The sequence below is a fragment of the Pseudopodoces humilis genome, chromosome 5 (assembly GCF_049639895.1).
Source record: "Pseudopodoces humilis isolate 2021_Gansu_Grassland_sample_001 chromosome 5, ASM4963989v1, whole genome shotgun sequence".
Lineage (NCBI taxonomy): Eukaryota > Metazoa > Chordata > Aves > Passeriformes > Paridae > Pseudopodoces > Pseudopodoces humilis.
Genome location: NC_142204.1, coordinates 6,035,178 through 6,049,359, shown reverse-complemented (window position 1 = coordinate 6,049,359; position 14,182 = coordinate 6,035,178). Strand labels below are relative to the sequence as shown.

Sequence of the window (14,182 nt, the reverse complement as noted above, 5' to 3'; positions counted from 1 at the left end):
ATTCTCTTCAGTACATGCTGCACATTGTAATATCATCAGTGGTGTGTCCATCTGCACTGAAAAGCCTTGCCACAGGAGACAGGGCAGAGTCTCTTGAGATGAACATTCTTAATTAAGAATGAAACCCTTCCCTCTTCCCCTGTCTGCCTGTGCCCTGGCTGCACAGTAAGCCTCACACAGTACAGTGATCCTGAAAGACTTTCCTCTGCCAAACAGCTTTATACTTGTTTGGAATTGCTTGCTGCATTTTCAGATACTTCCTGCCTGCCATCCGAGCAAGGCCTCCCTCCACAGAGCTCTTATTTCCATGTTTCTGAAACAACTCAAGCTGTCTCAGCTGAAGATGCAGCTCTTAAAGTAGGGAGCAGATCTAATTTGCATTTTATTCTTAATTCAGTAGGAAGGCTTTTGTTTTCTGGAGTCAGCATCTCTGCAACAAGATTCAGCACACTTAAATTGGTTTTAATATTTAACAATGGAAACACTTTGCACTTAAACGGTGCTTTTCAGAGTGCTTTTCAAATATTAAATAATTTAAGAATAATATTTTTCCACTTCTGTGGGATGTCCAGCCTAGAGGATCTTGCAGCAGTCCTCAGATGGCAATGTATTAGGGCTCTCAGCAGTCCACACTTGCCATGCTACCACTGATGATGAGGAAAGGGGGAACATAAAAAAATTCCCAGTCCTTCCCACTGTGATGTCTCGAGCACAGCCACAGTTCCTGCTAAACGAAGCACTAACTGTGGTGCCCAGGCAGGAGCTGGGCTGGTGTTTAGGAGTTTAGCCATAGATGACCTCTATTGGTGCATGCAACAGATGGGGAACTTAAACCAGGAATGCAACTGTGGTGCTGTGGCTGGGGACACCACACCAGCCCCACTGCAGCCGCTCTGCCAGCTGCTTCCATAAAGATTTCGCCCCAGGTTTTGTGCACTGGTGCCCCAGTGCAAATTACCTCCAGAAATGTCTTGATTTCAATGTCAGCCTTGTTTGGAAAGCTGAATTTCTGTAGGCAGAATGTTACAAGGTTAATTTTTTTCCCCATGATGAGGCATGCATGTTAACCAGATAAGCAGTATTTTGGGGGCTCTGTTGCCACCTATTCTTTTTCCATAAGGCCCCCTCCTCTTTTTTTAATCTGTTGAAGCCAAATGTTGGCTGACTTCCCTGTGTTTGTTTCAGTGCTTACCACTGGGATCACTGGACCTGCCAGCACCGCAGGGTTAAGCAGCTCAAATTTCTCTGCTGAGCGGCTTATTCTAACAATGCACACTGTAGCTGTTTAAAACACAGTCTGATGACACTTAACAGGCACTAGATAGATGTTCTCTCCTTTATTGCTACTTCTAGCCATTAACTAAAGAGATGTGCAACCCAGTTAATACCAAAAGGATTCCAAATTAAGATGAAGCAGAACACAAATTCCATTATTTCAGAGGGACTCTCTTGTTGCTGGTTTTGATTTTTTTTTTTTTTTAGGATCACTGTGCAGCTTTTAATTTTCTCAAGTGAATACAGAAATATTGTGGAATATTTGATTACTTCTGATTCTTTTTCGTCTGCTGTAACCAACAGCAAGGAATATCTGCAGAAAGAAAATATATGCTAGTCTTCTAGGCATATTTTATTGTAATCGTATCAAAGTGATCTATTAGCTGTTTATCAGAACTGGTCTTAAAATTTCTGCTCAACAGAAAGCATTTAACTTGCTGGACTGTAAGATGCTCCCTGGAAGGGCAAATGAACAATGCAGAGATGATATGAACACAGTTTGATATGAATCAACTGAGCCACATCAATATTCCAGCTCAAGTTCAGTGTGCTCAGCAGTCCTTTTTGCAGACCAATTGCCACAGATCACACTGAGTGCAAACTTTTATTTTTGGCTTTTTGATCAAGAGGCACTACCACAGATTCATCCAGATACTCTCTCTGAGGCCTCATAATAGTTATAAGGCTTTACTAGAAGACTTACATTTCATTAGAAAATCTTAAAGCCTCTTTTTTCCTGATCAGAGTGGAAATGAGACAGTTGGTGGAGGTGTTCACACGAGCATAAAACAGAGCCAACAAAAAAATTCCTAAAACTGCCTAACTTCCTCCTGGAACACTTTCTTATCAAGTACAACTCGCATTTTCCATTAGCAATATCCAACGTTCTTGCCAATAAATTACAATTAAGAATTCTCCCTGATTTTTACTTTTTGCTTTTGATGAAATGAGCAGTAGTTTTGAAAGGTCTCATACCCAACATTAAAGTACTGCCTCATCTCCTGGCGTCTGTTGCGCATGATGGCCTTGTACTCGCCAATGCGTAGTTTTTTGCCATCTACAAGGCAGGTACGCTTCGGCCTGGGCTTGTATTTGTAGTCTGGGTACTTCTCCAGGTGCTGTTTGCTGAGCCGGGCCTGCTCCTCATAGTATGGCTGCTTCTCTAGGTTTGTCATAGCTTTCCAGCGAGATCCTGTCACCAACAACAACAACAACAAAAAAGAAAAAAAAATAATAAAAAAAAAGGAAAAAAAAATAAAAAAAGTTGAGATGCTACTCATCCCCGAACACTGCAAGGCAGAAAAACAAGTAGGTCACCCAGAACAAGGCACCTAAGGCCATTTCGCTTTGGGCTGGGAATCTGTCAGAGCTTCTAGACAGGGTTCTGGTCTTGTTTGTATTTGACTCATAAACCTCCTGGGTATGGCCAAGATGCAGAGAGAGATGGCACTGGAAATTTTGACTCAGTATTTTACTGAAATTTATCTACCTTATTATGCCCTTCAGGTGGGCAGTGAAACCATTATCACAAGGCAGTGTATTTTGGAGGAATGGACACCCAGGGCCTGCTCTGCTGTGTCCCCACACTTTCCCTTGGCCACGTGTCTGTTTACACCTCCTGTTCAGAGAAGGCTCTGCTCCACGTGCTCCTGTCTGGTCACTGTGATCCACAGCTGGATCAAGGCATCAGATCTGGATATACACATGTCCACAGCTTAATCATTCCCGACAAACACCGGCTCCTTCTGCTCCCAGGTTGGTGAGCAGCAGAATCGGAACTGACTGTAAATGCTCTGCAGTCAGGTACAGGAGCCTTCAAAGACCCTAAAGCAGTGCCTCTAAAAGCTATAAACTATCCCATATGTGTCAGTGGGGCTTTAACTCCAAGACCAAGTCCTGGGAAACGCTGCCAGCCCCAACTTAGAGAATTTACTGTGTCATGAAGGGAAAAGCACTGGAGTGCTGGCACATTTCTCCCTGGAGTTGCACTATGGCTGCATTGCCAGCAGCCTTGTTTTCTGCCTGTGTTAACTTGGATATTTGAGATAGGGATATAGTAAAGGCTTCAAAATAGTTTTCAAATGCCTGCTGAAAGTTATAAACTAGTATTTCTTAAAGGATATAATATGGGAGCAGAAAGTAAAAGTTCTTGAATCAGTTGCCCCATTTTATTTTTCCATTAAATATAGAAGTGCTTCAGGGTAAGATATATTTTAAATAACAGGAATAGTTCAAGCTGTGAAACCTGTGGCCTAGAAAGAAAACTTTATTGGAAAATAGTCAAGTTTCCCACTGGAAAAATGTTTGAATAGTTTCTCAATTTAACGGGTTCATAACGTCATATGTCATACTTGACTTCCTCTTGTTCTTCCTTTTTTATGGTTAGCTCATGCTATTACTCAGGCTGGTCTTATCCCACTGTACCCCCAAGACTCGCAGTACAGACAGCACAGTTATCCTTTCCCCAGGAAAGAAAACAGTTTCATTCCCTCTAGAAAGGCCCCTTCTGATTAGTGACACCATTTCCCCCATTACTCTTTGAGTCTTTATTCCCTGCTGCAGTCTGGGCTTCTGGAGAGAAGTGCAGGTACCACCTGACCTCACATCCAGAGATAAGCAATGCATAATCAACGATGTCATTGTCCTGAAAAGGGGCAATGGGCAGGCCTTTCTTAGCAAACATTGCTTTCAAGTCAAACCCATCATTTGTCATGATGTTTACAACATGCACATTGTAATGTCATCAGTGGTGTGTCCATCTGCACTGAAAAGCCTTGCCACAGGAGACAGGGCAGAGTCTCTTGAGATGAACATTCTTAATTAAGAATGAAACAGCATGCAGAGATGCCCCAGCTAGTCCTGGAATGGGAAAGAGTTTAAAGACATTGTTACTAGCTTAGGCCCAGCACCATAAATGCATGGCTGGATGGCTTTTAGGGTTTGGAGTGAAACTCCTGCACATCACTTCTCATGCCATAGAGAGGTAATGTCTGTGCCTGGGGATCTGTGGCAGGGCTCTGTGTTACACAGGGCAGCACCCCTGTGACCAGAATCCTGCTCAGCAGCTTTGTCTCCTTGCAGAGAAATTATCCCAAGCTTTTTCTGGCAAAGAGAGTGGCTAGAAAAGTGACACTGACTTTCCACACGTAGTACCTCCTGGATTTGGGGATGAATGACACAGTGATAAACACATGACTGTCAAAACACTGCACGCCAACTAATACTGCGTAAGATGGAAATACAGAGTGGGCCTGTGTTGAACAACGTTAAGAATTCAGGGTAAAGCAGATGAGCTCTGCAGGATGCCCAGATGTGGGTGTGCTTTCAAATTCTGCGTGTAGGCACTGACATACTGGTGTTTCAGCAAAGAAAATCCTAAGATTTAGCCTAAATCTAGAGTTGTCTAATCACTGCTGAAGTCCTAATGGCCCAGGAAAACAGCCCCAGCCCTTTTACCTGATGCTGCATCAGGGATTTTTTACAAATAGAAAAGCTGAAAACCTTGGTCTTTAAACAAATCTTGACATTTGCTTTATATGCTGTGAAGGGATCTGCCATGTAGGGACTCACATATTTTGAAACAGACAGATGGACAGAACAGTAAAGCCAGGTCTTGCAAAATTACCACCAAAATGCTCTATTCCAGCACACTTGCTCTTCTCCTGTGCCATTTCACTTGCTGCAAACCTACAGTCAGATCTGGGCAGGCAGATTCCTAGCCCCTCATGTGACAAGAAGTAGTGGGTAAAGTCAAGCAAACAACACAAGCCTTTGCAGGATCAGGGCCATAAAATGTGAAATTTTGATGCATATTATCTCTACATACAGGAATACATACAATATTTATACATAAAAGTCATTTGTTATGTTTTTTCTTCCTGAGCCACCACACTTAAATGCAACAAAAATCCCGGTAGTTTCACCTCTCTTCCTAGCAAATTTTTAATAACTGACTTCTGCAGTACTACCTCCTCTTACTACAACTTGACTGTTTTTACAAAATATACTAAATGCAATTTACTAGTGTGTTTTGAAGTATCATACATAATTAAACAAACAATGCTGTCAAAATAAATTTTAAAAAAGGGCACACTTTCTGATGATAAACCATTGTTCTTTACATATGATTATCTTCACGTATTTTCTTAGTAAATTACATAATCCAATCAATTCTCTGAACAGTCTTCATCTGAAATTTTGAAATTCTGAAGTATATGTAATTCTGACCTTGGAATTTCCACCCACAGGGTAAACTATGAGTGAGTACCATCAATCAACATATTAAAACTTTTTAAAAATGCCTTCTATTTGGACAAAATATGCTTTTAATAGCTCTATTTATCATTGTTTTATGTGTCTATAAACACACACAGGCAGGCATGGGTACCTATGCAGAGCACCAAACTCAGCTCAAACAAGGTGTGATTGTAGAAACTTGAGAAACCTTTATTTTTTGAAGATTTACAGACTTGAGTGAGCTTCCTGCTCACCACCTGACTTGGAAAGCTTTGAATGGGTCAAGTATGCAAAGCTTTTCTCCTTGACTATGAAAACAAGAGCCCATTCCCCTCCCTGAATGCGTGCAAAAAGACAGGCAGGATTCTAGCACAATTCTCCCTGATGTGGTGGCTGAAGTGCTTAAGGGAAAAAAAAAACCAAAATGAAAGCACCACACACAGCTCCTACCCCTAAACTGAGCTAGGACAGTCAGAGCTGTGCCCACAGAGCTGTCTGTGACTGTGAACACACCTGGAGAGGGCAAATATTTGAGTCCAGGGCAGAGGAGAGATGCCCTCACCCATGCTCAGACACTTGTGCTCCAGGCACACACGTGCAATGTTCAGAGCTCTGCTTACTGCTGATTTCAAGCCAAGCTTCTCTGACAAGAATTTTCAAGCTGTTTGCAATATTCTCTAACTTTCAGTCCATTAGACTGACATTTTTTCAATCTGAGTACCTGAATCAGGCAGATTTTATGTTTAGAAAACATTCTCACATAGACAAACACTTGTATAATGTATAGGTATGTGTATATGTTTGCATAAACACATTCTCAGGGAATTTCTGAAGCTGGTAATTAACTTCATTTTTTCCTAAAATCTTTACGTAGATTTCTCAGTGAAATTAATTAAAATATTTACTGAAATCTATAAACAATGCATTATTAAATTGATAGGGTCCAGCACTCACATTTTAGCACTTTTTTAACAATTTACTAAAAAAACCATTATCCACAAGTTTAAGTTGCAATGAACAGATGGATGACAAACGTATGCACAGATGAATTTAGTGACAAATCCATGTATCTAATTTTTATGCTCAAAACATAATACCACAGTGTCAAACATAATCCCTAGAGAATTCTGGTGCTGGGAAGGGCACCTCCTCTCATTTTACTACAGAAATGACCCTCGATTGGTGAGAACTCTGTCTGAGTTACTCTGTGTGACAACAAGCTCTGTGATCTCAATGTGTAGCAGTGCTGCTGGAAGAATGGGAAGGGAAAATTGTGGCTTTCTAATAAGGACACCTAATACCTGGCTGAACTGTGAGCTTCTAATTGGTCACCCTATGCCAGTTACAGACAGCTCCCTGCTGACTTCAAAAGACTGGCCTTTTGCAGCTGAGGGAAGAACTTTGTAATGTTTCTGTCAAGAGGGAAGATGCCAGGACATCCCTCTCTATTGCACACGTAGAATGAAAAAAAATCAAATGTGATGCTGTAAAGAAATAGAAACATCACTTTCACTGTCTCAGACCTTGCTTTTCCCCGTATCTGGCAGCAAAACAGAGAGTTTGGAGTCAGCTATACTGTCTGTCACCTCAACAGGATCTGTAATGAATTTGCACATTTTACTCCAACTACTGTATATCTAATCAGAAAAAGATGTCTCCATATCTCCCTGATCTAGCGCCAAATAGTAAAAGGTGATTCCTTATGTTAACAATTTCAGCAGAATGGCTTATTAAAACCAGATTTTAAGGTATTATAAAATGCTTAGAAGCCCTTTAAAATGTCAACCAGGATCCCCAGAGACTGCGTAAAATGTCAGCCCAGCTCAAGCGCCTGTTTTAAGCAGAATGAATTAACAGCGTGTTGTCGGAGGTTGTTATCCAAAACAATCAGTTAAGAGGGAAAACATCAAGCTCTCTTTGTACTTTCTATATGAAAAGGGCCATTCAGAATGATCTGGTAGATTTCTGAAGCTGATTACTTAAAAACAGGTTTAACCAGGTCTACTCTCAATTTATAAACAGACCAAAACTATTACTGCCCTGTCCCCCGGCTAATCACATCATACACCTCTGACCAGTATAATCGCTTTTAACCAGTAAAAGGTTATATTGCCATCAACATAAACAATTTAGCCTTCTAATCCTGTTCCCATAACTAATCTAATCATCTCATACCACCCTTTAAATCATGGGCTAATATCATCACATCTGCCATCCATGGAAATACATTTTGCTTCTCCAACCAATTTATCTCATTTCCACTTGCCCCCTGCTAACTTTTCATAATACCCCTCTAATCAAGGTAAGCCTCACATCTCTGACCAGTCTAATCCTGGCATATTTACCAGCCCTGCAGCTGGTTAAGAGTCCATTATAACTGCACTGCATCTCTTGAGCAGCCTGAAAAACCATTGAGATCTGCAGCACAGGTAAAAACATGTTCCCTGCTTAGCCATTGGCCTGAGGGGTGCTTAGGTCCTGTAGCTGTTTTCATTGGTAAAAATGCAGTATCTCTAATTTGGTCACAGATGTATTATTTTTCTGCTGAAAACTAATTCAGTGAGCCTGATTAGTCACCCACAGTATCATCTAGCACATCACAGAGGAGTAACTTTGGACAGAACATGGTCCTGAGACTCTGATCAAATAGTGAAAAGTTGGAAGACTTTGGCATGAGATTCAGTAGATGATGTTCATGACAAATTTGATCGGGATGTGAAGAGCAGAAAATATGGGAAACAGTTTTTTTTTTTTAAATTCTTTTCAATATGCGGAAGAATGAAGAACCACCCACTGTAGGAGAAGATCAGGTACAAGAACCTGAAGGTGCACAAATCCATGGGACCTGCTGAGATGCATCTGCTGGACTTGAGGGAACTGACAGATGAACTGGCTAAGCCACTGTTCACCCTATAGGAGAAGTTGTGGCAGTCTGGTGAATTTACTGCTCTCTGGAAAAGGAGAAATGTAACCCCCATATTTAAAAATGAAGACCCAGGCACTGCAGGCTACTCCATCTCTCTTCTGTGCATGGCAGAATCACCACCACAATCTCAATAATTACAAAGATACAAGAATAATTCAGGTTGTGGTTAATACATGCTGCTGGGCAGCACAGGGGAAACTTGTATCACTGTTCTTGGTGCAGTGACTAAAGAGCGAGAGAGAAAGAAGCAATTTTGTTCTGTCAGGTGCTCAGCTAAACTCAGTCAATCTTTCCAAGCTCTGCTCTGGAAGAGCGGTGCTCTATCATTCTTACCTAGTATCTTGCTGATGTTGGAATTGTGCATGTCAGGGAAGGCTTGAAGGATCTTCCTCCGCTCATCCTTAGCCCACACCATGAACGCATTCATCGGGCGCTTGATGTGGGGCTCATTGCTACCGCGGCCTCGGGATTCCCGGTAAATCCGAGACTCGGAAACTCCTGCGCTTCCTAAAAAGCGAGAGGAAAACATTTCCAGCTTGTGTTTCAGTATGCAGCTTCCTCTGCCATCAGTGACCTAGGTCAGGTGTGCTGCACATTCAGTGAGTCAGTATTCACAACAGGTTAATGGTTAATATATAATTGCATATTGCCTTGTTTAGTTATTCTATTAATTCAGTATCACACAGTATAGACCTGATAAGGAGTTTTGATTGTTTTTTAATACAAAGTATTAAACAGCTTTTCTAAGACATCTTTTACTGCTTAATTACACAAACCAAATATATACTTATCAATGCAGGCTTACTTTTTATTTTCTTCCTTTCTTCCTCACAGAATGCTGATCATATTATATCACCTATCTTCTGCCTTTTCTGAGGCAGAAAGGGGGTGATAGATGGGAATACTGGGCATTTCTTAAGCAATTCTCTAACTAGCAAATGAATATTTATGTACTTGCCTGTTTTTCTTCTTACATGTCCTTACAATATAAGCAATACCAGAGAAACAAATAAACACTACTCTTGCTTCATCAAACTAATAAATCTCCCACAGATGCAGAACACACAGAACTTATGGAGGATCAGGTCTACACTTCATAGCTTCCCTGTGTGACCTCATTTACTCCACATATATTTGCCACCTTTAGTCCCTTTTATTATCATGAGAAATACATTTTTGGACCCATCTTGAGACCTTCAGTGGACAGAGGGAAGGCTAAAAATCATCTCCAGACTTAAAACACTCCACAATGAATCACTTCTTCCTGCCTTGTTTCATAGCCACTTATTGCTAACAGCTCATATTCCTCATGGGCCCCCAAAGCACTTGGATTCTCCCTCAGATCCCACTGATATGCACACACAAACCTGGAAATAAGGAAAAGCCATTTGTACTGACCATCAGAGTCTCCACTCATGTTGAAATCCATCATTGCGTGGCTGAACTTCCCATCTTCACTCTGTTTTACTGCCAGCTGCTGGGTCAGGGTCTCCAATGTTGTTTTGTCCTACATGGGCAAGATGACAGGGTTTGGATCAGGAAAACAATTAAATATTGTGACTCCAAAGTTTGTATGTTATTTAGGAGGTTAACAGGGAAGCTGGATAACTATTCACAACAGTTTACTGAGCCATGTATTGAAGAGTACGTAATGATGTTTTTTCTGGAAGAGATAGGGTTACAGATTCCATCATAAAGTCCTCTTTAAAACTTGCTTATTAGCTAGTGATAAGCAAACTCCACAGTGTTGAAAAGACTGGCTTAGTCAGGCATGATAAAATTGGCTGCACATTTGAAGAATACTTCCAGCTCTTTAAGTTCTTGGGACTGCAAAACTGGCCTGAAAGTTTAGGTGATGCATGCTCTTTTGCAATGCATTTATTGTCTCACTCTATTTCTAGCCTGCAATCAGGGTGCAGAGACATGGATGCCTTTGCTCTGTTTCCTTTTCAAAGGGCAGTATTTCAGGAAGCAGCTCATAGGGAAAAAAAAAAAAAAAAAAACAGTTCAAACTTATTCAGGCCTTTGGAAAGGTTCAGACTGAATTAAGCATGATCCCTGGGCAGCAGTTTGTGTTCTTGTCCAGACTGTTTTGTCCAGCCCTACTAACACCCCGTCTATCATTCATCTGGTCAGAACTAACTGTGAACCCTGGATTGCAACAGGCTGGTGTGTGCTGCCAATTAATCTGTCAGGCTGCAGCAGTGTCTGAAGACACTGCCAGAACAACGTGCTAGGGCAATTAATTCCAATGTTCTCTTCAAAACACCTCACTTCCCCCTGAATTGTTTGACTTTACAAATGCAAAGGTGTTCCATTTTCCAACTGTTTTTGTTTTCCCCAATGACTTTTGCTCATGAGCGTTCTATCTTCCTGACATATGTTAATCATACGTTTAAAAATAAATCTTTCAGGGAAGCAATACTAACATTTCAAAATCTCAGGCACTGTGCCTTTTGCAAAGCTAAGAAAATGACATGATATGGCATGATAATGAAGCGGCTCCAGCTGAAAAAATTCTTTTGAGCTTCTTCCTGAAAGAAAAGATTTATGTTTCCTTGCTCTGTTCCACTCCTGTTAACTGTAAAAGATCAATAAACTAAAAAAACTTTCAGTTTTCACGTGGCAACTCTTCCATGTAGCCTAATAATGTCACTGGGTTGCGTTACTTATGAAAACAGAAAAGAGAACAATGCGAATACAGAAATTCTTCCTGCAAAGTGATGTCCCTGCATCTGCAATTCAAAGAATGGTTCAAATTCATGTAAGTCACTGCACAAAGATTTTCTCAAGAGTTAGAAACAAGGCTAATCTACTCAACTTTGTATGCTCACAGAGTTTAGGGAACATGAGGTTAACTTTCTTACTTCTCACATTCATTTTCACTACGAATCCCTTTCGCACTCCTGGTGCTCTGTCTATACCCTGACACTTCACCATGGAAAGCATGCAAGATGAGTTATCCTCTTGTTTTTTGCAGGAAAAGCTCATGCAGCAGACTCAGCCTATCCCAAGCAAAGGATTTCCACAACACTACGAGGCACAGCAGATCCAGAAAGCTTGGAAAAGCTTCAAATAAGCACCTGAAGTATTCAGGCATTTAGCTTTTACCAAACTCTTTGATCCACCATATTTAACTCAGCTCTCATTTCCAAAGCAGCCTGTCAGAAGTCAAAAAGTCAGGAATAAGCTGACTTTGTATTTCTTCCAAATCGATTTCAGATATATAATAGAAGTGAACAGTTTTTTCCTCAGGAAAAAAAAAAAAAAACTATTTACTGTCAACTTCATAGTGCTAGAGTTCAAAAGTTTGTATGTCAGGAATCATTTTAAAACACTGCCACCAAGCTAGAATGCAAAAGAACACTTTCTCTTGTTGGGTATATTGTGGGGGAGGGGAGTTACTCTGCTGCAGACTCTTTTTGAAGCATGTGTAAAGCCCTTAGAAAAAACAACTGAGAGCACAAAGAGCATGGGCTCAGCAGTGTCTTCTTTAGGCAGTAAATGCAGTTCTTGGAGGTTCCATTCCCAGCCACACTCCACTGACAGGATCTGATTTGAGTCCCAGGGTCAGTGGATGCTCTGCCACACTCCATCCTGGGCAAAGTTCAGCTTTTTGAGCAACAGCCACACTGGATGACATGAGGAAGCACAGATGTGATGGAAAGGGGGCCGTGAAGGAATGCCAGATGAGCATGGAGCTCCTGGACTGCCCTGTGTAGCATGGAGGTGGCTCTCTGGAGAACTGCAACACAAGCACTGAAACCATCCTTTTAACACAGTGACAATTTACCCCTTTCTATTTAAATGTGTAATTCAATCACCAATGATAAAATGGCAGCTAAAAAGAACTTCTGCATGACACTGCTCTTGAAACAGAGGCTCAAAGCAGCCAGTTGTACTTTTCTGTGTTGATGTTCAGAAATGTTTTAAGTCTAAAAAGCACGAAGGCAATAGCAAGTCTAAGGCCTACTCTTCCTCCTGCTCTGCAACAGCACACCTCCTATGAGAGCTGGGGTTGTTGAGCCTGGAAAAGAGAAGGTTTTAGGGTGATCTAACTGAGGCCTTTCAGTACCTGAAGGGAGCTGACGAGAAAGACGAAGAGAGACTATTTACAAGGGTCAGGAGCGAGAAGACAAGGGGCAATGGCTTCACATTTAAAGACAGTATGTTTAGATTAGATGTTAGGGACAAATTCTTTGCTCTGAGGGTGGTGAGGCTCTGGATCAGGCTGCCCAGGGAAGTTACAAATACCCCATTCCTGGATAGGCCAGGCTGAATGGGAGTCTGAGAAACCTGGTTTAGTGGAAGATGTCCCTGACCATGACAGGGGTTTTGGAGGTAGATGATCTTTAAGATATCTTCCATCTCAAGACATTAAAAAATAACCCAAACCACCCAACTGCCCCCCTCAAAAACCCAAACAGTATTAGGAGAGCAGGAAGAGATCAGCAACACCCTGGCAGGATACAAAAGTCTGACCATAGGTGAGCAGCATTGTGATTTCCTGTCCTACACTCTTCCCATTAAAAACACACCAGCTGATTTTCTCCAGTCTTGACACAGAGAAACACTTTTACAATCACTAAATGTTAAAGAGGCTAAGCAGCCTCTTTTGTTTTGCTTGAAAGCATTCAGTTGATGACTTACTTCATTTGATGGAAGCACCTATTTACCTTTTCTACAGAGTCTTTCAGTCTATGGGCAAATATTTATGGAACCTCCAAAGGAACAAAGGACAAGTTTTTTTCTTCTCTGACCCCAAATAAACTGGCAACCTGCTTATATTGCTATTCCAGCCTCCACTCACAGAATCATAGAATGGTTTGGGTTGGAAGGGACCTTAAAAATCAACCAGTTCCAAATGCACCCTACCAACCCACAACAGACAAGGTCATCTACATAACAACTTCAGACAAGAAATCCACAATTGTTTGAAATTTATAAAAAACCAAGATCTCATTATCATCACTATCATAATTCAAAAATCAAATTACATGTTCCCAAAACTGCCACCACTCTGATGTGTTGGATTAGCTGTTTAAAGAGCAGCAAGATGAGGCCTCACCCAGTGAGAACAGGTGGGTCCAGCACAACATCCCTTTGCTTCAGGTATGAAATGCTATTCAACAAATGCCAGGTGGCATCTACTGCAGCCTTGAACTAATATTGCTGGGAACAACAGGTAAGGTTGGGCCAAACCCAGGAAAGAGGTATGAAGAACTGCTTGTGAAACAAGCAATTCTATAAATTAGACAGCACAAAGCAGCAAAAACAAACAGCAAGGAGCACTCCTGTCCTTCCTGTCCTGTCCTCCAGGAGAAAAAACACACCCATCTCTTGCTAAATGTGAAGTGATTCCAAATTTCTGAATATTGTATCAGACTTCAGAAGGCTGAAAGACATTTTATAAATATCTTATATCTTCGTGAAGGGCTTCCTAATCATCATTCCTATTGGATTGTAAGAGAGACTCTCTACAGGGGCAGCAAGAGCTCTGCTGACTGGATCATTTAAAATTCTAATGGGTAAACCAGAGAAGATAATATTGTAGAGAGCATTCAATCTCCAAATAGCACAGTTGTCCAAAGCAAAGCCAGAGAGGTTTCATCAATAGCCGCAATGTGATGAGAGATTTCTAAAACTTTATAAATCAAAGAAATTACCCTGCCAGAGAAGACTGACTTGTACCACAACTCCTAGAAATGCTCTAATTATATTTAAAAGAACAAAAAAACATACACA

The 14,182-nt window shown here is 41.2% G+C and overlaps 1 protein-coding gene across 12 annotated transcripts in view; it reads right to left on the bottom strand.

The window, feature by feature from the left end:
• SOX5 (SRY-box transcription factor 5) overlaps positions 1 to 14,182 on the bottom strand; it is a 604,370-nt gene that overhangs the window by 6,356 nt on the left and 583,832 nt on the right. For all 12 annotated transcript variants that reach the window (XM_014256070.2, XM_014256071.2, XM_088055169.1 and 9 more), the window contains 3 exons: positions 9,836 to 9,944; positions 8,771 to 8,944; positions 2,251 to 2,467 (listed from right to left, as the gene is read on the bottom strand). In XM_014256070.2, coding sequence (XP_014111545.1) covers positions 2,251 to 2,467; positions 8,771 to 8,944; positions 9,836 to 9,944 — 500 coding nt within the window. The remainder of the gene's footprint in view (positions 1 to 2,250; positions 2,468 to 8,770; positions 8,945 to 9,835; positions 9,945 to 14,182) is intronic.